The 24,384-nt window shown below is 40.4% G+C and overlaps 1 protein-coding gene across 1 annotated transcript in view; it reads right to left on the bottom strand.

Moving 5' to 3' along the window:
• THSD7A (thrombospondin type 1 domain containing 7A) overlaps window positions 1–24,384 on the bottom strand; it is a 332,730-nt gene that overhangs the window by 69,448 nt on the left and 238,898 nt on the right. Inside the window, exons 11-14 of the mRNA XM_077809385.1 lie at window positions 22,800–22,932; window positions 18,829–18,932; window positions 5,939–6,133; window positions 2,038–2,301 (exon numbers count right to left, since the gene is read on the bottom strand). Of these exons, the coding sequence (XP_077665511.1) occupies window positions 2,038–2,301; window positions 5,939–6,133; window positions 18,829–18,932; window positions 22,800–22,932 (696 nt within the window). The remainder of the gene's footprint in view (window positions 1–2,037; window positions 2,302–5,938; window positions 6,134–18,828; window positions 18,933–22,799; window positions 22,933–24,384) is intronic.

Genomic DNA, 24,384 nt, shown 5'->3' with positions numbered 1-24,384 from the left:
TATTGTTTTATACTTTACACTGAATAAGGTCTCCAAAGGCTCAGAGGTTTTTTTTTTATGTTTTAAGAATACCTACTTCTTAGGTTGGGTTTTTCAAGCTTTCTCCGCTCTAATTAACAGATCAGAAATAAACACACAGATCTGTGAAAGTCGTTTGCAGGGTCACAGACAATGATGAAAATAAATCATCAACTAGTGACTTGCTATGCATAACAGCCACAACAAATTAAAAACGTGACCTAACACATCGGTAGCAAAGTAGAAAATGGAAGAATTGCACTGAGGTTAAGTCTCAATTTTATAATTTTCTAAAGATGGCTTCATGGCCAATTAAACGCTACTTCTCTCCCTCCTTAGTAAACAGACAGAAACATTCAGATAATTGGCCTAATGTGATGAGAAGCTGAGTGGTGCCAGTAAAGTGCCAAGTGCTCTCAACTCCTTTTTAATTCAAAGAGAATTAAAAGCACTTAGAACCCACAAAGCTCAAGCATTTCCATTTGCCACATTTCTGCCTGACATAAGAGTTTATAATTTATCATGGGTGAAGTTTGACAGAGGAAGGCATACAAATAATTATAATCCCTTTCACGCATTTAATTTTGTTGATTGACTATTTTCAGTAATTAAATCTATGATATTTTTGATAGCCCAGTTCTACTGTACAAACCAGAATACACGGCATAAGCTCAACCAATGTTGACATTGGAATGAAATGCTATAATGACATTCATTCTGCGGGATTTCTATTACTAGAATGTATATAATCCCACACTTAAATGTAGAACAAAGTACTCTTTAGCCAATCTAAATCAGCGTAGTTCCACTGAAGTCATGTAGTCTGATTTACACCAGCTCAGGATCTGGCCGCAACACTACATATGTGCAGACCCTAAGCCAGCAACCATTTTGGAACAAATCCTGCCCTCGCCACACATTCAAGTGTATAAGAACCCATGGGCAATGTGCAAAGCAAGCAGGATACAGGAAGTCTGTGCCTTATAATGCTCTGTCTGTGACAATGAGATGTGCGAGAAAAGGAGCAGTGTGTGGTGTGGCTAGTGGATGCACAGTTATGCATAACCACCTGATAAACTCCCTGTGAAGGGAAGTGGATAAAGGATTTGGTTCTTTAAGAGATTACTACTATTTTAAGGCTCTGCAGTCAGGGGAAATAATTTCATTCTTTTCAGACCACTTTTGCACCACGTCTTATTTGTTGAGAATTTGGTCCTTTATAAACATTTCTCAATGCAAATTAAAGTTGCAGTTGTACATAAAATGAAATTGGCAAACTTTTAAGATATACTTGACTATATCAGATAAAGCCCAACTGATATCTGGTAATTCAGCATAATTTTTCTTGTAAACATTACACAGTAACCTCAGAGTTATGAAACCAGAATTACGAACTGACCGGTCAACCGCACACCTCATTTGGAACCGAAAGCATGCAATCAGGCAGCAGCAGGGATAATTAAAAAAAAAAAAAAAAGCAAATACAGTACAGTACAGTACTGTGTTAAATATAAACTACTAAAATATAAAGGGAAAGTTTAAAAAAATTTGACAAGGTAAGGAAACTGTTTCTGTGCTTGGTTCATTTAAATTAAGATAGTTAAAAGCGGTATTTTTCTTCTGCATAGTAAAATTTCAAGGCTGTATTAATTCAGTGTTCAGTTGTAAACTTTGGAAAGAACATCCATAACATTTTGTTCAGAGTTATCTTCATTTCCGACGCGTTCGTAACTCTGAGGTTTTACTGTATTGTAAGTCACTAATCCTGCAATCTTAGTTACTTTATGAGTCAGAAAGAGTTTTCTCAGGTCACTGAGTGTTACTCAATGTATGTTTGGTTAGGAGATACCTCTGGTGCAACATTACATGTTCCACAGCAGTTTCCTGTACTCTGTCAAACCAATAAATATTCATTTCCTAATTCTGTCTGTACTTATGACCACCAGAGTCTCAAGACTTACATTTCAAGAAAACAACAAACATATGAGGAAGGAAGAAAAAAAAGATGTCTCTAAATACCGTGACTGTTGCATCGTGCTGTTTCCACAAGCCGACTGTTTTGATCATAGCATGCCATGGCTTGGTAACGATAGCCTTGCCCACATTCCTTGATATCCCCTTGTACTTTCATTCCGAGTAATACTTCCACTTTGCCCTCTGGTAAAATGCAGTCTGACCAGTTCCCCACAGGTTGAGCATTGTACTTGTCACAAGGACAAAACTGAGTCTCGATCAGAGGATACAACTGGGAATTTTTGCATTTGTCTCGCTTCTTACTTTTTCCTGGAGGGAGAAAATAATTGTTCAGAAAGTTCTTTCTGTCACTATACACACAAGCAGGTAATTTTATTTAATGATCTATAACTGTGCAAAAATTCTCCAAGGAGCACAAAACTTAAGGCCAAAATGTTCAGATCCAGAGGTGCCTAAAGTTAGGCACCCAAATTCATACTTTATCACTTAAGAAAGTGGCCTGATTTTCAAAGGTGCTATGCATCTACAGTTTTTGCTGTTTTCATCATCTTTGAAAATGAAGCCAACTATTTAAATTTATAATTTTAAAATACTTAGCTTGAAATATCTGAGTTTGAACATTTTTGCCACTAAAAATAGGCTGCCCCCCCGCTCATCCCAATCCATCAGTGTTGTGCAATTTAATAGTTATTATGTCATACTCATTCCATGGATAATGTGCAAGGTGGTTTTTCTGAGTTTTTTAAAAATTCTTTTGGCATCAAGGGAGAAAAAGCCACTGTCTGCTTCTGTTACACTATTTCAAATGATCAAAATCCTCAAATTTTATCATGTTATTGCACCATTAGTTAAGAATCACTCTTCTTGCCCCCTGATGGAATAAGCTCCTTCTTTTGATTAATTCCAGAACATTGCTGCATTTTTTCAAATCTCTTCTAGCAACTCCTTTAATCTCCCCAACTATTTAGCCACCCATTTTCTCCTATTTCATTTTTTTAATCTTCTCTGTAAAGTTTGTTTTTGTTTAATTTCTTGTTATTTGCTCTCATATCTCATTTGATTGCCCCATTTTTAGAAACTAAAGAGCCTTGGCAAAATCATTTCGTAACGTAATTATCTGTCAGTTAGACGATAATATAAATGAATGCGCTGCACTATTTTCCTTGTCTTTCAAACATGTTACTTACAGAAAATGAAACACTAAAAGCACTAGGCAGGACATTATAGCACTTTTAGTAATTACACTAAATACTGTTTTAGTGTAGAACAGGGACAATGTACTGTAGTAAGGGGATTTCTCATTCGGCAGCTTCATACTGAAAATGTGAGAGTTAATCCCTCTTTCTTCTCATCTTTTCCCCAAGAATAATTAGGCCCTTTGTTCTCAGCTCTTCAGATTGGATTGGATAAGTTGCAGTATAGAATTGATTCACCAAGGCCAAACCATCCCCTCAGCACCAAGTCTGAGTAGCTAAACTTGGCATAGGGAGATCCACAGGGACCTGTCAGTGCCAAGGCTGGTTGCCAGTTCTGTTTTTCTTGTTTCTGGCTTTAAGGTAAATTTCTAGTCATTTTCTTTGTGGAAGTAACACTAATGTAAATTGTTCACCAGAATTATAAGAAGGTCCCTGCCAGTCTTCCTGAAGATTGAGAGTTATTCACAGTCTCTCCTACAGCCACCCATGCGCGGCTTTTTGGGACCCATGGCTGTAGGCCTTCTGATTTTGGATTGTTCCTATCACAACAGGGGGTGCTGGTGCCTCGGTTGCTATTGAGCACCCTCACTTCTGGCTTAGTGATTTCCAGCTTAGCTAGCTCCACCATGGGGTAGAGAATGTGGTTTCCAGCCACAAAAAGGGAATACTTGATAACATAAGAGAAAGCTTGATGTAATGGATTAAACACATGACTGTGTGTATTAAGACTCAAGCATTGACTCCATCCAGGGAGTGTTGTGGATAAATAAATCAGTCATTTAACCTTTTCTCTTTAGTTTCCCCACCTGACAATGAATAGAATACTCCTTACCTACCTAACTGGGCTGTTATGATGGCTGATCAGTTAATGTTTGTGCAAATTTTTAGCCACAATGAAATTTCAACAAAAAGCAGGAAAAAGTGTTTGTAAAAATGTTCATGAAAAACATTTTGTAACCATCTGCAATAACCAGAAAAACCTCCAATTTTTGCTGGGCTCACAAATTTTGCTGGACTCTGATTTACCTTATATCAGAGGGGTAGCCGTGTTAGCCTGAACCGACAAAAACAGTGAGGAGTTTGGTGGCACCTTAAAGACTAACAGATTTATTTGTGCTTAAGCTTTTGTGGGTAAAAAACCCACTTCTTCAGATGCCTGGAAACTCCATGCATCTGAAGAAGTGGGTTTTTTACCCATGAAAGCTTATGCCCAAATAAATCCGTTAGTCTTTAAGGTGCTACCGAACTCCTCGTTGTTTTTGTGATTTACCTTATGTTTGTTCTGTGCATAGCACACTGGGGCATCGACTCCCGTGGCAACCTTCAGACACTAATGCAGTGAAAATAGTAAACAATAATGACAGCAGATCTGTGACAATTGAGACATTTGGAGACAGGCTCTAGAATTACCTTTTGGAAAATGGTCAATAATTCAATGATTATGCCCATTTTGGCTAGAGGGGTTGATTTAGGGCAGGGGTGGGCAAACTACGGCCCGCTGGCCAGATCCGGCCCCTCGGGGTTTTGGATCCGGCCCGCGGGATTGCCACCGCCACAGGTTCTGCGCCACTCTGGGAAGCAGCCACACCACGTCCCTGCAGCCCCTGGGGGAGGGGGGCAGAGAGCTCTGCATGCAGTTCTTGCCCGTGCGTACCTCCCCCAAAGCTCCCATTGGCCAGGAATGGGGTACCCAGCCAATGGGAGCTTCGGGGGAGGTACCCACAGGCGAGGGAAACACGTGGAGACCTCTACGCCCCCCCATCCCCACAGGCCGCAGGGCTGGGGCTGGTCGGGAGCCAACCCTGGCTCCAGTATGCGCTGCTGCCACCCCGGATCCACACTAGGTAAGCAGTGCCAGGCCGGAGCCTGAACCCCTCCTGCACCCTGCCCCCAACTCCCTGCCCTAAGCACCTCTCCTGCACCCCAACTCCCCGCCCTGAGCCCCCTGCTGCACCCTGCACCCCTCCTGCACCTCAGCTCCCTGTCCTGAACCCCTGCCACATGCCGCACCCCTCCTGCACCCCAACTCCCTGCCCTGAGCCCCCTGCTGCATCCCGCACCCCTCCTGTACCTCAGCCCCCTCCTGCACTCCACCCCCCCGCACCCTAACCCTCTTCCCTGAGCCCCCTCATACACCCCGCACCCCTCCTCTGCCCCAACCCCTTGCCCTGAACCCCTTCCTGCACACTGCACCCCCTCCCACACCCTGCACTCTACCCCTGCACCCCAACCCCCTGCCCCGGCCCTGCAAGCAATTTCCCCACCCAGATGTGGCCCTTGGGTCAAAAAGTTTGCCCACCCCTGATTTAGGGGCTGAACAAAAGTTCATGGAAGGACTGCCATTGACTTCCATGCGCCTGGACCACATTGCTTTAAATATTTCAACTCTGTGGAATCACAGGTAGTGTTGACTCAGCCCTTCAGAATGATAAATGGTCTGCTATGCAGTTTATTGTGTACCAGTCTTATAGAAGAGGCCATGACTTCATCTGTAATCCCATGTTAGTTTTCTTATGATCCTAGAGTTTGCTGTAGTGTCCTTTACTGATATTGCCCCCCCTGAGACCCTGCAGTATTGTGTAGTGCATGCCAATTATCTGCTTGGTTGTTGCCCTGGACCCCAGAGCTGCCTGCTTGTCAATGATGTATGCATTTGGGTATCCTTCAGACTGATGGGCACTGTATAAGTTTAATATAAAATAAATAGCAGCTAATAATAAACAATGTTTCAGTAACCCGTTGACTCTTACCAACAAGAGAGCGCTTTCTCGTCCTGACTGCTCCACAGTCCCCATTGCAGGAAGAAAACTTTGACCAGATTGTGAACTGACAGTCATCTTGGCAAGGAATTTGGCAGGCCTGTGTTAATGTTGGTAAAGGGCCTGCATATTTAAGGCACTCACTGATGTCAGCGGGTCCTCCATCTTGTCTGCGACAAGTAATTGCTGGAAACAAATAAGTTTGGAGTTTATAAAGAGCTGTCAGGCTTATATCTAGTCTATAACAGTGGTTCTCAACCAGGGTACATGTACCCCTAGGGGTATGCAGAGGTGTTCCAGGGGGTACATCAACTCATCTAGATATTTGCCTAGTTTTACAGCAGGTATATAAAAAGCACTGGTGAAGTGAGAATAAACTAAAATTTCATACGACTTGTTTATACTGCTCTATCTACTATACACTGAAATGTAAGTACAATATTTATATTCTAATTGATTTACTTCATAATTATATGGTAAAAGTGAGAACTTAAGCAATTTTTCAGTAATAGCGTACTGTGACACTTTTGTATTTTTATATCTGATTTTGTAAAGCGAGTAATTTTTAAGTGAGATGAAACTTGAGGGTACGCAGAGAATCTGACTCCTGAAAGGGGTACAGTAGTTTGGAAAGATTGAGAGCCACTGATCTATAATGTAGCAATTAGCCAGGAATGCCCACATTTCATACAGTAGGTCAGACAAAATTCTGCTACTAAATCATAGATAAAACCCAGAACAGCTATGTGTAACACAACGGCCTAATATTTACAGATGTTTATACATTACAGCTAAATGTGTAGATCTGAAATTTCTGGGATACTTTAGTCTATTTAAATTATTTCTTTATTGATGTTTACCAACAATACAGTATTAAAAGGTAACCTCCACTGTGATATAATAGTACAGCAGTAAATCCTGTTAGGAATTGCCACCCCTCATAGATTTTCACATAATCAAGTTATGTTAGACATTTCCTTTTGAGATGGACCCAAACTTAGATACCACAGTATGAGTGCAATATAAGAACATGAACAGGATTCACGTATTCCAAGACCAGAAGACACCACTGTGATCATCTAGTCTGACCTCCTGCATGACACAGGGTAACAGAACTTCCCCAAAATAATTGCTAGAGCAGAGCTTTTAGAAAAACATCCAATATTGATTTAAAAATGGTCAGGATGGAGAATGCACCATGACCCTTTGTAAGTTGTTCCAATGGTTAATTACTCCTCCTGTTAAAAATCAACATCCCATCCTTCTTGAATTATGAGCACAGAACAGTACACAGTACTCCAGCAGCATTTGCATCAGTGCCAAATATAGAGGTAAAATAACCTCTCTGACTCCTACTTGAAATTCCACTGTTTATGCATCTCAGGATTGCATTCACAATTTTGGCTACAATGCCAAACTGGGAGCTTATGTTCAGCTGATTATCCACCATGACCCTCAAATCTTTTTCTGAGTCACTGCTTCCCAGGATAGAGTTCTCCATTTTGTAAGTACGGCCTACATTTGTTGTTCCTGAACACATTTACATTCAGCAATGTCAAAATACATGTTTGCTTGCGCCCAGCTTATGAAGCAATCCAGATCACTCGGTATCTATGACCTGTCCTCTTCATTATTTACCACTCCCGCAATTTTTGTGTTGTCTGCAAACTTTATCAGTGATGATTTTATGTTTTCTTCAAGGTCATTGATAAAAAAAGCGTAGGGCCAAGAATCAATCCCTATGGGCATGGATGGCCAGTAACCCGACTGTTGGGGGAGGCTAACCCCTGGCCACTCCCCTTGTTTCCAAGGCCCTGCTCCTCTCCATCTGCCCCCCTTCACCCCTCCCTCCCTCACAGGAGCCCAGACCACACACACCCCTGCGGCCCCCGGCCCCAGCGCCAGGCGGCCAGGGGTGAGACCCCAGCGCCAGTGCTCCAGGAGATGCAGCCAGCTCTGGTGCGCTGGGCAACAGTGCTCCCAGCCCTGGGGCTCCTGGCAGCCAGGTGGGGTGGCTAGTCCCAGTGCTCCAGGGGCACAGCCCCAGCACCAGCTGCCCTGACTCCCTGCGGGAGGCAGGCCAGCCAGCCCCAGCCAGCCTGGGCCAACCAACCAAGGCATAGCGCTCTGGGAACCACAGGAGGGTGCCTGGCCTGGGGGTGGCGTGTGGGCGGGGCCCTGCTAGGCTGTTTGGGAAGGCACAGCCTATCCCTGCCTATGAATCCTGCCACCCATGCCTATGGGCATAGGTGCTGGAACTAAGGGTGCTGCCACACTCTTTGGCTTGAAATAGTTTCCATTATATACAGGGTTTACAGTTTGGTTCAATGGCCCCCTATATAAAAATTGTTCCAGCACCTCTGCCTGTGGGGTCACATTGGGGGACCCCTGTAGGATCCCACCCATTGAAAACTGCGAAGTTTGAATATGGGTTTCAATACAACACATTACTGAGAAGAATAAACACAAAGTAAGGATCCAGCTCTGTGTTCCGATTCTGAGAGCTGCAAAGTTGGGAGTGATTAGAATGAGTCATTGACTTCTCAGACAGGTATTGTAACATCGTTGCCTGACAACTTACGACAACCTTGAACAATGGCTGGGCTAAAACACATTAGCTGTGTGATGAGAGTGAGATGGGTGTACAAACATTTTACAGCAGGGTAACAGTATGTTGGAACTAACATTTTGTACTTATAAAATCTGTATTGTTTTGATTAATTACATGGGGGGAGGGGAGAAATGGAAATTTCAGATGTCCCAAAAAGAAGTTCCTGGGACACCAGGACATGATATTGAAAACCAGGTCTATCCCATGAACACCAGTATATATGGCAACTTTATATATAATCTCCCCACTGCACCTCCTTTTCAGAATTACTGAATGCCACTTCTTTATCACTACCTTTTCCACCTGAATTTAAACAGTTATATCACATGCAAACATCCTCCATACCCCATTTACTATTATTTGTTGATAGAATTATAGCGTTAGTCTAAATACAGTACCATAATAAAATACATTTTACTTCCTTTTATCCCAAGATAATTCCAGTATTATTACAAGTTAATTCTATTTAAAACTTGTAGTTGTGTTGTTTTCAATGGGAACAATGGCACGTTAATGTTTCTTGGTTTATGACAGCACACAGTATGGCACAATAACTCACAACTGCGAAAGTAATTTGGGTTACCAATTGATAGTAGTAACATAGCATATAAACAGAATACAGTCCACTAAAAACGTGAAAAAATAACAAAGCTTTATATTACATTTTAATGAATAATTCAGCAGCAGTGTTTTTATGCTACTGACAACAATGGTTTTACTGGACTGTGAACTGAAGAAAAACCTCAATTATGCTGCACAAAGTATGGCATAATTATGTTCAGCTGCTGATGGGGAACCATAAATAGGTTTAGGTGCAACGTTTCTAAAGCAGTAAAAATATCTACAAAAAACTAGCTCCTTCAAGAAGAAAAGGAAGGAATAAACATTTGGAAAATAAACCATTCGGTCTTGCCTTATATATCTTTAGATTCTTAAAAAACAAAAACAACAACAACAACAAGAAATCACAGTACTGCTTTGGTACGACGGCTTACAAAAGAAACAATACACTATATTTAAAATGCCCTTAACTATAAAACTAGAAATTTGTATCTCTATAAATTATGTGTATTTTGTTTTTAATTTGAATTTAGTGTGGTGGTGGTTTATTTTTCCTGAGACATTACAATAAAATTGAAGTTTCTGACTGATAATTCAGTATTACCTTAAAATATTATTAGAGGGTCCTAAATGAAAAAAAAACGGGGTTGAATCTTAAGCTGCACTTAGCTTCTGCATGGTGCTGCTTCACGGGGAACAGAGGAGAATAATAATGAAAAGCTGCTGTAAGCAACCTTTACAATTCCCCTTGATCCTTGGCTCAACTGGGGGATTGAAACAACCACTCTTGACATAAACAGACTCAGTACTGCTCTGAGCTGTGCTGACTAGTCGTCTGCTGACTTTTATGCTATCCAAGGATTACCCTCTGCTTCTTCAGGCATTAGCTTGCTCATTTTTGATGCACTTAGTTGTCTCTCTCACACACACCATTTTCCTCTTTGAATGAAACAGTGTGAAGTTGATGAGGTTTTGTTTCTTGTCAGATTTGGGTTATGAATTTGAGCTATCGGGCTAGTTCCTGAATTTGCTTACTATTCCAATGCTGTTTATTTAGCCATTTTTACCTAACCCTCCCACCAATGCTTATCTCTTCCTTGGTCCTTTGGTGTCTCCCCAGGCATTTGCTCATCACCACCTTTTGTAATATGCCTCACAGGAAGTTAACATTTCTGTCCATGCTTTATTGATCGAGGTGAAAGTTATGAGGGGTTTAGGATTCAGAACCTCTTTCTCCTCCTATGTGTCTCTTTTGAGTTTACAGGGTGCCTTTTCTCCTTGAGGAAAGACTAGGTGAACCTTCACCGCACACAAAAGCAGATTTCTTAATCGGAACAAGGTTTGTTAAAAACAGAAAGAAAATGGAGCAAAAACGAAAAGAAACAGGTTGCTTACCAAATCTACATTTACACTTTGCAAACGTTAAACTAGGCAAGACAGTCTCAGTTACAGAAAAGAAACACAAATGCTTATAGAAAAGGAGTACTTGTGGCACCTTAGAGACTAACAAATCTATTTGAGCATAAGCTTTCATGAGCTACAGCTCACTTCATCGGATGCATTCAGTGGAAAATACAGTGGGGAGATTTATATACATAAAGAACATGAAACAATGAGTGTTACCATACACACTGTAACCAGAGTGATCAGTTAAGGTGAGCTACTGCCAGCAGAAGAGCGGGGGTAGGGAGAGAACCTTTTGTAGTGATAATCAAGGTGGGCCATTTCCAGCAGTTGACAAGAACGTCTGAGGAACAGTGGGGGGTGGGCGGGGGAATAAACATGGGGAAATAGTTTTACTCTGTGTAATGACCCATCCACTCCCAGTCTCTATTCAAGCCTAAGTTAATTGTATCTAGTTTGCAAATTAATTCCAATTCAGCAGTCTCTTGTTGGAGTCTGTTTTTGAAGTTTTTTTGTTGAAGAATTGCAACTTTTAGGTCTGTAATCGAGTGACCAAAGAGATTGAAGTGTTCTCCAACTGGTTTTTGATGGCTTTCAAAAGGCTTAACAATCCACCTCAGAGACTGCATTTCAAAGATGAGTCTGCCCATCTAGTAAAGTGGTTTCTGTCTGGCCCTACACCCTGTTCATTGGGGAAGGCAGTTTCACCAGTATGGGTGGAGTTTTTCTAAAACCAACTCTCTCTTGGCTATTAAACATGACTTTTCTAACAGATGTCTCCAGCCTGTCACACCCTCTTTCAGAATCTTATGTTGTTTGTGCATCTAACTTTTATCTGGCAGACAGAGATGAGAGGCTCCCTCTGGAGCTAATACCTCTTCTTTTTCGAGGATCAGCTGTCAGTTGTGCACTGAAGCAACCAAAGTAGGAGAAAGCTTCATCCTTGAAAACTAAAGATTTCAGTCCCATGACAATACAATATACAATGTAGGTTGTGATACCGAACCTGTTCCAGACATTGACTCTCCCAGCGTCCATAACAACGCACCATTCCATGCCACTAGGTCCAAGTGACTGGCTTTTGATTCAATTGTACTGTGTTACACTACTGATTTAATGGTTAGTTTTTCTGCTGCTGACAATACATGGTGTTGACAACTGTGTAATTTGTTGACATGGTACCTTGGCCAAGTAATAATCCATGTCCAGCTGCACTTTTGCATTTCTTTAAGTATTTAAGAAGTTGTTAGACTGTCATTCATATTTTTTCCACATAGGGTCGAATTTGGGCATCCACAGCTCTAGTTCAATTCAAAGGGAGCTTCAGGTGCTCACCACGTCTTGCCAAGCCCATGGCTCTTTAATTATACTCTATAAATGCCCAGCTGAGATCTCTGATCAACCTTCATCACAAGCAATGTTTTCAACTCCTATAAAGGCATTCAGTGCCTGGCTAATAATCAATCCTACCCACCCATATCAAACTGATTATACACATTAGCATCGAGAGGAAGGGTTGTGCTTGTTCTGTTACTGGATTGAACACAAGTGATTGTGAAGTGTACACATAAAACACGAGAGTACAGTTATCAGAAAAATCAAATGTAAAGTGGATACAATTCACTTAAGAAACTGTTTCCCTATTTAACAATTATCATCTCCCAGAAGAGAAGTGTGAAATAAACTGCACTCTAAATTTTCTAGACAAGGGACTTTGATGTTTGATATAATTAAAGATCTGTCTGATAGTGTCACTTGAACTAAGCCACAAGGGGCCATAAGCTAATACGTTTTGTTGTTGTTGTAATTAAATACGAATGCTGTATTTCAGTAAGTCTGTTGTTATGTGTAGGTAAAAACAAAATACCATTTTTGCTTCCTTCCATTTTTGTTTGTTTATTTTTTATTGAATTACTTAAGTCGCAATGGCCAAGCAGCATAAAAATATATTTTAAAAGTTTATAGATGAAACAGCTTTGGGGTCCCTTTGCTTTACAAAGGACTTTCATTCGTTTATTTATTAAATGTCAAAAAAAATTGTTAATTCAGAGTTAAGGTTGCCCAGTGATCTCTTATTCAGAAAAACTCAAACTTCAGAAAGGCAGGAAATACAAAATTAAGGTAAACAAATGGTGCAATCTTAACTCAGCCCCCCCTGGGGTTGGCAATAGTCACTGGGAATTATGTACTTTCACTCTAGCTGCATTCTCTGTCTTAGGAGTAGCTGTACTGAATGGTGGAGGAGTAAATGGAAGAGCTGTGATTGTGATATGAGAAGATCTGAGTTTGAGCCCTGTCCTCCCATGTGTGTTATCAAAGGAAGGAGGTGCACAGGTACCTTGAGGTTCCAGTCTGCATCATTTCATTACAGAATTGTGTAGTTGGGTCATTACCAGGACACTCGAGTCTACTTGACATGGGTATTGTCAGTAGTGTGGTGGGATATGAAACCAGTCTGTGGATTTAATGATGGGGAGAGGAAAGTGTAGGTGTAGGTGGTATCTTGTGGCAAGTGTGATGAGGTTATAGAAGAGTATGAAACGATGTTAAATTTTACAAGTGTAGTATTATGTCAATACTAGGCTCACAGTAGGCTCACTGAGCATAGTGCAAGTGACACCTGTCCATTACCGTGAAAAGGAAGAGTGAGTGTGTGTGTGTGTTATGGGTATATTGGGGCATTGCTCAAAGAGAGAAGAGTTGAGGTTGGTGGGCATTTACCTTATCTCTGTATTTCCTGGTTTTCAGAAGTTTGAGTTTTGCTGAACTTGAGGTTCTAGAAGGGCACGAGCTATCACTGGGCAACCTTAACTCTGTATTAACAAGGTTTCTTCCCATTTAATTTCCTAGGTTTTTTGTTTTTTTTTTTTAAACAGAAAGAGAAATATTTGTTGGTAGGAGTTTGTGGCTGAATCCTTTACCGTAGATTACAGCTGATATGCTACTGTGCCTAAGTAATACTCAAAAGACCTAGATTTTATAGATTTTCACCAGTGTATCTCAAAGAACTTTACATCCCTATCCTCATTTTACAGATGGGAAACTGAGACCCAGAGAGGTGATGTGACTAGCCCAAGGTCACCCAGCAAGCCGGTGGCAGAACAACAAATAGTCATAGTCCAATTTAATCCCTTCAGTTTGCCATTTTAAAGAGCCAGAGGCTTCTGATGAGCTAAACAAGAGAAGCAAAATCTTCACATAAACTTTTCATTTGCTTTTCCCCAAAAGGCTGGTGGGTGCTATCCCCTCTTTTGGGGTAACTTTGGAGTGTTGAACATGCTGCTGGGCTGATCTGAGCCCTTGCTCTGGGTATGTGTACACAGCCCGTGACCAAAATATCAATTATTTTGCAGGTCAGGAATGAAATGCTTTGGAATTTCTGTATCAAGGGAAGCCAAGCCTGCACTATGTTTGATTTTAGTTAGGAACATCAGTCCATCACTTTATATGACCACTGAAGTTCATTATTTTTTCTCTTAAATATATATGTTGAAAGAAAAGCAATTTTGTTAACAAAATAAAAAAGCCATTTCTTGTCTTTCCTCCACACCAAACTCGAGCTCTAAAATTGTGACATGTTCATTTACACTGACACGATTTGTAATAAAAGCTTCATTATACAGGACAACTAGAAGCAGAACTGTTTTGAAGGATGAATCATTCTCCTAACATTATGATTCACCTACTTACCTTTACTGTCAACCAAGCCCAATGTAACAAAATAGCTGAAAAATTAATATTAGGGTTACAGTATTGGGCAGGGTCATTCTAACTGCACCTGTGGACTGTCACGACCAGCCTTCTCTCCACTCGTTTTTAATTATCTCTCTCCCCATTTTTCCTTCCGGATTTAATTACTTTGTCTGACTAATGTGTGTTCACAGTACAAATAGTACAGAATGTCTTGTGTGAAAGAAACTGCTAATGAATCTGTATAAGTGCGATCTGTCCATTCTGTGGCATGTGTTCCTTTGGCTTTAACACCATTGGTGCTAAATTGTATGTGATGTTGACTGTGTGTGTAGACAATGAAGGCCAGAGCAGGACAGTTCTAATAATATTGGGAAACATGAGCTCCTAACAGTGCAAATGAAGAACTTCGAAATTGAGGATGGTTCTTGTAAATTGGAAAAACGAGAATTATTTGTTCTACTGAATAGGAATACAAAATAAAAGTAAGATCCACAGGAAACTAAATTGCTGAGATTGCTTCTGTATGATGATCACTGCATATCACTATAATAGGAAAATTATCACAGAGCAGCCAAAGGATGGTGAAATGTAACACTCATGCCAAGTGTTAGAAACTATTTAATACTAAGAACAAATATCCATCTTAAAGTCTCATTTAGTCACAGATGGGAATTTTTTTCCACCAAAAGGATATATCTTTATCCTCACACACACACACACACACACACACACACACACATCCCATGCAAAGTGAAAACCAACAAACATTTGGGCATCTTTAAATACACATCCAAAATATCTATGATGAAATCGGTAATTGTACTGTAAACTCATATAAACAAATATTACACTAAGAGGATCTTAAATTTGAAGGTGCAGCTTTTCCTGATTTGAGTGCTTAAAGGTAAGATTCCTTGCAAAACAGCACCTCTGCCCCTTCATGAATGTGCGTTATGAAATGGTCTAACTAAATGATCACATACAGTAATTCTAAGATCATCTTTTTACAACTTGGGGAACCTGTGGCTCTTTGCCTGCACACCAAGCAACATGTACAGCAGCTCTCCTTGACCTTCATAACTTACCAAGTCAATAGGGACAGAACCAATGTCTCCAGTGGAGCTCTTGCTTCAGTCCATTCAAACCTGGACAACAGTTTCCTGTACAAAGCCAAATTAGCTAGATGTTTGTGTATAGTGCAGCATCTCTTAGCTGCACACTTGGCATGAAATTTACTCCTGTGCACTTAAGAACCACTTAAGTTCCACTTAAGCCCTATTTTCAAGGCTAAAATTAAAACTTAAGTGGCGTATATGTTAACCTTCTGGACAGAAGAAGTGACTATCATCCTATAAGAAACTCATGAAAAACATGCACTGTGCATACTCAGTATGCAATTTTCAGAGGTACAAAACTCAGTTAAAACTACACCTATTTTCTCCAGAATGCACAAAGATACTTCTACACAAATCGGGCTATTTGTGTGCAAATGTTCAACTTCCATTTCCCAGCCATTTTGGCTGTAGATGGGTTCAAATAATGGAAAACGTCTATTTATTTCACTCTCTAATGCCTCTAGAAAAGCTGACGTGATTTTGCTCAAATTTGCCAAATAGTTCATTGCCAGACAGAAAAGCCTCAAATTAGTCTTTCCCATTCCTGTTAGAATACAGTACACATGCTAATATTACAGAGCAGGTAAGTAGAAGAGTTATTTTTACTCTGTTCTGCATTAATATTTTGCAGATTAATTCATGCAGTGATCGTTCATCTGTGAATACACACCAAACACAAACAAAAAATCCAATCCCAACACAGCAACAAAAAACCTACTGTGTAATTTATATAGCTTCACACCACAGGATTAACAGCTGCTTGTGTGAAACTTCTAAACAGGCTTCCAAGCAAGTCCATCCTCTAAACAAAACATTTGTAATGTTCTCGGACTGAGTTGATGACGCTGACTTTAGAAAAAGTAACAACAGCAAAATCAAATTCTATCATATTCCTCTTCTTTTTTTCTGATTGCCAGCTGCAGTGCTCACAGAACTACCATAGCTGAGCCCCATTTGAATCAGAGGCAGAAAATAGATTGATCAACTTGTATCTGAGTTAGCATTGTATATGCACCAGTGATTAAAAGAAATGAGACTAGTAGAAATGAGATTGGGGGGGGAGAGATAGTTTAGTGGTTTGAGCATTAGCCTGCTAAACCCAGGGTTGTGAGTTCAATCCTTGAGGGGGCCATTTAGGGATTTGGGGCAAAAATTGGGGATTGGTCCTGCTTTGAGCAGGGGGTTGGACTAGATGACCTCCTGAGGTCCCTTCCAATCCTGATAGTCTATGAGTCTATGATACGTACGGTCCCACGCTATGCACAGTTTTGTCATCTACCTAAAAGGGAGAGGCCAATACTGGGCTCAGGCTTGACTTTCAGATGTGCTGAGTAGCCATAACTTTCATTGCCTAAACTGGACCCTCAGTTTCCAAATTTGGGTGGTCATGTCAGCACACAGACAGTTCCAGGGTACCCATCTGAGAGCCCAGAGAGGGAATTGGGCCCCCATCTCAAAAGTGAACAACTGTCTTTCCCAATCTGCTCTAAAGCTAAGTTTGCACTATGTAGACTGAAACCTCATCCCTTTCCTGGAGTTTGGCTCCATTAATATACTGTAGCTCAAGCTTTCTCCACAGAGTTCCTAACTCAAGGCTGTTCTCCAGTGCTTAATTTGTGCCAGGGCTTGTCAGGGCTAAGCCCTGGCACCTCTAGGCTTGGCAATTCATAGCTCTGGCACTTCTGAGCCTGCTGCATCAGTTACAAATGTAAATTTTTTTTTGCTTGATCTCTGACACCTCTTTCATTGCAAATTAAGCACTGCTGTTCTCCCATACCCTAAGTCTTCTCTCTCTCTCCAGAGAACCATTCCCACCACTCATATCTGGACAGGGTGACAAGCCTCTGACTTAACTGAGTCTGCAGAAAGCACTTAACCTTTCTCAGACCATTCAAAACCTGCTAGCTCGGTGTGGTGTTTCAGGGAATAAGTGTTATGCCAAATTTGAAAAATGTGTCCATAGTATTTCCAAAACTACGTATTACTGTTTGTGTGTGTAAATGGAGTTACAGGGCACTATATAAGGAGAGCTCAGCAAAACTCTCATGGTGCATTGTATATAAAAAAACTGTGTGCTAGGATAATTTAGGGTGTGCTTCAGGCTACAGTATTGATTATGAGCAAAAGTTGTAACTATCCTGCAGATTTAGATGTTGTTTCTACCATGACAATACAAACAAGGAGGCAACATTTTGTATCACCCTGAATTGCTGCCATCAAAGAGAGAATCCTATTTTCTAGGTGCATAATCTGATTGTTGCCTCAAGAAGCTGTGGGGTCCAGAAATAGATTGGACTAGTGGTATGTCATCGGGAGAATTACACACAGTCAGCAGATTTTTGTACTAGCAGGCAATACCTTCAGGATTCATTTCATGGTATACCTTAAATTCATTTCCGTAACATCTTTAGAATCATCTGTAGAAGCTACTAGGTAAAGATTTACTCTACAGAAAACCTAAAAGAATATCATAACCTGTTTTGACATTGCATGTAAGCTAATAATTAGAACACCTCACTTATGCTGCCAGCAACATCTCTTGCTCAGGAAACTCCTCTGCATTCTACTAAGTCAATACTGTTATAATGGATCAGAGTTTCCATTAAAAAAAACAGAAAAATATCCTGCAATGTGCAGGAGGTCAGACTAGATGATCATGATGGTACCTTCTGGCCATAAAGTCTATGAGACTGGGAGAAAAATATCCTGAAGTTCAGGGTTCACTGGTCATTCAGAACAATTCCATTATTGCAATACAGTAAGTGGGAATTGCAATTACAATTTTCACACTGATTTCACTGAATACTCCTCAAAAATCTCTCCTTATGCAATGCAGTCATATTTAGGTGAAGATGTTATCACAAAAAATTCTTAGTAAAACAGGTGATATTGAAACCAGGCTTTTGGCTACTAAAATTATTTGCTATCATATGGAAGATATAGAAGCCAGATTCTCAGATCTAAGCATAATGGGCATGCCCCCAAAATGTGTGCGTACATGCAAAACACCACATATGTACAAGGAAATCAGCATTTTCAATGCAGAGAAGGTATGTATATAAGCATCTAACTATTTATAAGTCTAAAAACATAGGCTTTTGAGAGTGTAGTTACTACACCCATGTTTGAAAACTTGGCCCAGATAATGAGAATAAATTTTAGATTCTTCTTTCTCTGGGCAAAGGAAAAAAGGTGAGAATGGTTGAACAAGAAGCAGCATTAACCTTAGTCACACACTGTAATAATATTTAAATAAAAACTTAAAACAGATATTTTATGAACAAATATTTTCCAGGGGTTGGTGTGGGATAGGTCCTGCCAGGCTGGTAATCTAGTAATTTCCCCTGATGGCCTTCATTTATTTTAATAAAACATTAAGTCTCTAGTCTTTACGGCTGCAATGATAAACTTTAATGTGGGAGAGGTACTACTTCTCCCTCCCCACCATTTTAGCCAGTGACTTTTAGGAAATAAAGGATAGAAATAAAGTCTCTCACCTCTTGCTTGTAGTCCAGGCCCACATGTCTCATGGGCACCTGGGCTATCCTGACGAACATACCATGGTACCAGTTGGCATCTGCGCCATTTGTGGGTCTTCCACCTGCAACAAGGAAAAGGATAAATTAGAAACACTACATCTAAATGATATCTGTCAAAATGTAAGTAAGCAAAATATGATAGGTTACTTCAGAAACAATAATAAATGATTACTTATTATTAGCCTATCACAGATTGTCCACAACAAAAGTTAACAATAGCATGAAGCACGTTGAGTTTTCTTTTTTGTTATCATTTTTTTGCTGTGCTCCGCTTATAGCTCCTGTTAACTTCAGCAGGAATTGCAGGTGTTGAAGAGCACCAAATTGATGTTTTTCATTCTCATCTTCATCAGCTGCTCCATATTAAGGGGCAGGACAAGATCAGAAATTAGGATAATCAAAGCCGAACCCAGCAACTGTCTTCATCAGCAAGCATTCAGTTTTGATGGCTTTCTTGGAACAGACATATTATTAGGATGGAAGACAAATCAACTCTGGAATGCGTTTACTAAGGAATGTCACATTGCCAGCAATACAGTGTTGCCAAAAGCTTTGGTGGTGACATAGGGTTGCCAATGATGCACATAAACTCAATATCCTGGCAGACCACCTTAAGGCTCTAGGTAGAGATGGATCTGGGTGGTGCTCAATCTCTTTTGGATTTGCAGTAAGATGATGGAACAGGACCATTGTTTTCCTTCATGTATTTTAAAATACCAAGCACTCTGCTGGTTTTCAACAAACAAATAATGAATATAACAGCTGTAATAATTCTGCTGCCAGGATTTGTGTATCTGTGTCTTGTATACTACTTTGACATTTCACCTCAAATTTTACAAAACTAATATGTTTAAACCCTTTTTCTTTATAATCTGATTTTGATTACTAGGACTCTGAGCATGTTTCATATTTTTCATAATAAACAAGTGACTGGATTTGTGTGCAATTATCTATTTAATGAAAGGGCCCCTTCACTGTGTTTGTGTGTTGAGGGCATTTTACAGTTAGTCAACAGAAGCCTACTGCATATTGAAAATGTGGCTGTGATGGAGTGAGTTATGTCTGAGTCAAATTATGAACCCTGTCTTGTTTTGTGTGTGGGAATGCTGGACACTGTGATTCCACAAGCCTGGATGTGCCAAAGACAACCTATTGCACTGCATTACAGACAACTGCCCTACCTGCGACAAGTGCTCGACACCTCACTGAAGGATTCTCACTCAGACGGCATCAAGACAGCAATATGGAACCACGAACTTTGAATGACTTTCAACAACTGGCCCATTCCCATGGAACAACAGTTTTCTATATAAGTGAATAAGGCATGACGTGTGGGGAGAAGGCTAGAGTATCCCAAGTTGAGAGCCTGATAAAGAGGAGAGACCCTGCTTAAAAGCGAGGGTCTGATCTGTGTGTGCAGGTGGGGGATACCATTGTGCTCTACCCCTGCAACCCCTCCCCCACCAACCAAAAGACTTGCAGTATGGTGAGAGCAGGAGGGACTCTGGCTAACCTGAAACACATCAGCAAACCTCAGTCTCACAAGCGGTGAGATCCAACCAGTGGAGGGAGCATCAGAGGATTTTTGTTTTGTTTTCAAAGATCTGTAACTGTTGAGTGCTAAGTCTGTGTTCCTTGCTTTCCCACCATATTATTCCAGAAGGGGTTAAACTAAAAGTTCAGAGTGTCCTCAGACTAGGTGGAGCGCTGAGGGCATGTAGGTGACTTGGGGAGAGGCACAGAAGTTCTCAGACACTGATTTCCAGGTCTAGGATGGCTGGGCAGCAACGCCCCACATCCCAAAGAAGGAAGCCCACACCAGAGATTTGAGCCAGAGAGTGTATAGTCCCAGATCTGGAAACAGTTATTAGACTCTAGCCAGATCCAGTTGGCTTGGAAGCACATGGGACCCAGAGATTTGGATCACTTCCAACAGGCTAGTGACTATATAGTGGGGCATGGGACCAGGTTGTAACAGTGGGGAAAACATAATTTAATCAAAATAAACAACAGGGATGATGAACTTCTAGAAGACTGAAATAGATCAAATAAATCAATACTGTATAGATTTGATTATTCAGTTGCATATTTAATTCAGTTATAAACATTCATTTAAAAAATTTTCTGAAGCTGCTACAAAATTTCCGCCATAATACCATAGAAGTTAGGTGTAGATTGCCCCAGAGTACACAGGGCCTTGAATATAGCAAAACCTATGCAGGATGGCTATTCTCATGTCCTGCTGTAATCTCAACTGAACTGAGTCATTCAAAGTGAAAAAAATAAAATGCATACATGACTCATAGCACCCACGTGCCATAGCCATCAAAGAGTGGCTTCATGTGAGATCGTCTATACCTTTAGCCCCAGCTTTTAGTGTAACCTGCCTTCCTTGTGCTGCTCCCTGAACTGAGGAAGGAGTAGGGAGCTGGCTGTGTGTGTCATTCATAGTATGTGCCCAGGACAGAGAAGAAGGGTGATAAAGGGAAGGTTGTTTAACACTAGTCCCTTCCAAGAAACTTAAGCTGCCCTGCCTACCACTGCTAGAAACCCAGTGTTCTCCTGCACACAGCATCCTGCACACACCAGTGGCTCAGCTGAAACTCCAGGAAAATCATCTGGTTTTGAAGGTGTTAAATAGCTGAGCAGCAGCCTATGTTTAAGGGATAAAATGATTAAGCTGACACTGCAAAGGAAAGTTTTAAAATTATATTTGGAGTGCTGCGTTTTGGTAGCTTCAAGCACTGTAATCATATCCTCATATACCATTCAATTAGAAATGTTGTAATCTCCTAATGGATTGGAAGTGATAATTCTCTGACACAGGATCAAAGTAATATATTAATAACCTCAAATTTGTTTTCCATTCTGTTGTTGCCAATGGAAAGGACATTTATCAGGATCATTATGACAGAGTGGCAGCATTTAGGGGAAACAACAGGTGTTCTTTGCTACCAGGGAAGAAACAGGATATTACTTTCTGAATCAAACGTGTCTTTCCATTATTTATATAGTACTGACAATTAAATTCAACTAATTTCCTATTATTGGAAAGGCCTAAACATCAGGGACCACACCTGGACTGCTTTGTGCTGCTCTGGTACTAAGAAGCAGCTCCAAATCTGGCTTCACCTTCTACTTGAGAATGTACTCACCTAGGGGACTCCTGAGATGGCACAGGACCACTATAGTGGTTCCCACACAGTCATACTTACAGCCCAAAGTGTGGGAGGAATAGTCAGGTTACCCTTATATCCTGGCAATCCTTACCTGCTGGAATGGTCTTTTGCATCCTCTGGTGAAGATTACAGCAGCCATGAGGATGCTCTAACCTATGAGAAGATGGATTGTTGGATAATTGATGGATAGTTTTGGGGCTGGATTAGATGCCAGGATAGCTTAAAGCCACTTGTGTACACACCTTCCTGAGCTGTGGAAACATTTCCTTTCTTCTCGGAGGTTGTCATCCTCCAACACAAGATTGGATTTCAGTAATGCCATATGTATTTAATTTACGAAACATTTTTAGAACATTTAGAAAGAAAGCTTTTACATTTGACTGCTCTCATACAGTGTTCTCAAAGAACTGCTAAGAGATAATTATTCAAACATTTGAAATTTAACAACCAAAGAGTTGATGCTGTGGTGTGTATGACATTTATATCTACAGAGGTCAAATATGTGTAATTAGAAGCAAAACACTGGAACAAAAGAACTTTGGCTGGAATCCAGATGTAAATCCAACAGAATGTTAACACAATTGGCCAAATACAGGCCTCATGTAAATGGATGTAACTCCATCGAAATCAATGGAATTGCACCTGCTTTTACCAGGCCTGATTTGGCTCTGTACCCTATTTTCCCTTGCACTTTACAGGATGTGGGAGCTGAAGAGACCTGAGTAATTTCTCATAATTTATTTGGGTTACCTGTAAGTATAGCACACAGGAGGAGCCTCACATTCCTTTTCCTCATATAACGTGTCTGGGCAGTCACGGCCACCATTTGCAGGGAGCTGGAGGATGACTCGATGGCGAGACTGTTTCTTTACTGTGACATCCCCTACGAAGAGTACAACAGTGTGTTTATTTCCCGCTCATACACAGACGATTTCTAGAATTAGGATTATACTGGGACTATAGTAATTAGAAATAGAAAAGATTTAATATATTACATAATTGATTCCGTTGCTGTACAAGACCAAGTTATTTTGCCCATGACAGAAAATTAATGATATTAACTTACTATTATACTTGATCTCAGGACAAAGGGTGAAAAAGAAGCATTGGTACAGAAAGCATTTCTGTCAATAACAATATAAATTCATACACTGTACGACTGAGTGATATGCTAGATGTGCCTGATATGCTGCTATGCTGTACAGCTTCATAGATTATTTTATCCTTAAAATTAAGACATGTAAGCAGAAATGTACATAGTGCAGTGAATAATAAAGCTCCATTCCCTAAAGAGCTCAACAACAAAATCTAATTCTTTTACCCTTATCTCCACACCCAGGAGGTGTGTGGCAGATTTAGTTTATGCATTAGTCTTTATCCAAGATTTACTTTAACTATATCTGTGTTTCCCATATGGGACTTATATTACCCTACAATCAACTACCTTCCTCAAGAGCATGCAGCATGTTTAAATGTGAAGTTTTATTTCCCTGATATGACTTAATTTACTGGTCTCACATTTTTCATTATTATAGGCATTTAGTATTGATGATAAATAGTAAATTATTGCAGTAAAAATTAGATTGTGGTCATATTCGAAAAGTCCGAGCTCTGGGCAGAAAAAAATATGAGTGGAACCATAACTCTGTAGTCATTCCACCGCCCTGATTTGCTTCTAAAACTAGTACGATCTAGAAGTTTTAAGTTAAAAATATACATTTTGTAAAACAATAGCCTTAAAAACTTAGTATGGATAAATCATGGCAATCTGGTCCTAAACTGCAAATAAGATCTTCACTTAGGGCATTAGTGTTGCTCCAAGCCACGCTGACTGGTCTGGTAATAGCTTCCAAACAGTCACTGCAGCAACAGGGCAAACATGGCTCCTAGGCAACACTCCAACATCAGTGGCTGAGGGGGGAACAACACAAGAACTGCTACACCAGACTATGACACCTGGGTATTCTTCAAAACAGGAGGAATTCTCAGGTAGTCAGTAAAGTAGCCAGAGCAAGAGCCAGGATCTCTCCCAAGGCGCATAGCAGAAGAGACTCCCAGAGATGCTGCTGACAGCAGCAGCAGGGACAGGTGATTATTGTAAACTGAACATTGTTGCAAAGATATTGAGATAACATTTGGCTACTGAGCAGAAATGATATTCATTCCATTAATCAATTTTACTATCTCATTTGCCTGTCCCTATAATTTTGTTTACATTCAGTGTGTTTCAATTTGCAGTACATGTTCTTGAGGATACGCTCAAGTTATTAAGAACCTTTTTTAAAATAAAACAAGAAAAGACAGTTTTGCACCCTCGTCAGGGAACAACCCTGCA

Source organism: Eretmochelys imbricata, chromosome 2 (assembly GCF_965152235.1).
Source record: "Eretmochelys imbricata isolate rEreImb1 chromosome 2, rEreImb1.hap1, whole genome shotgun sequence".
Classification (NCBI taxonomy): Eukaryota; Metazoa; Chordata; order Testudines; family Cheloniidae; genus Eretmochelys; species Eretmochelys imbricata.
This window is presented reverse-complemented; position numbering and strand designations above follow the sequence as displayed.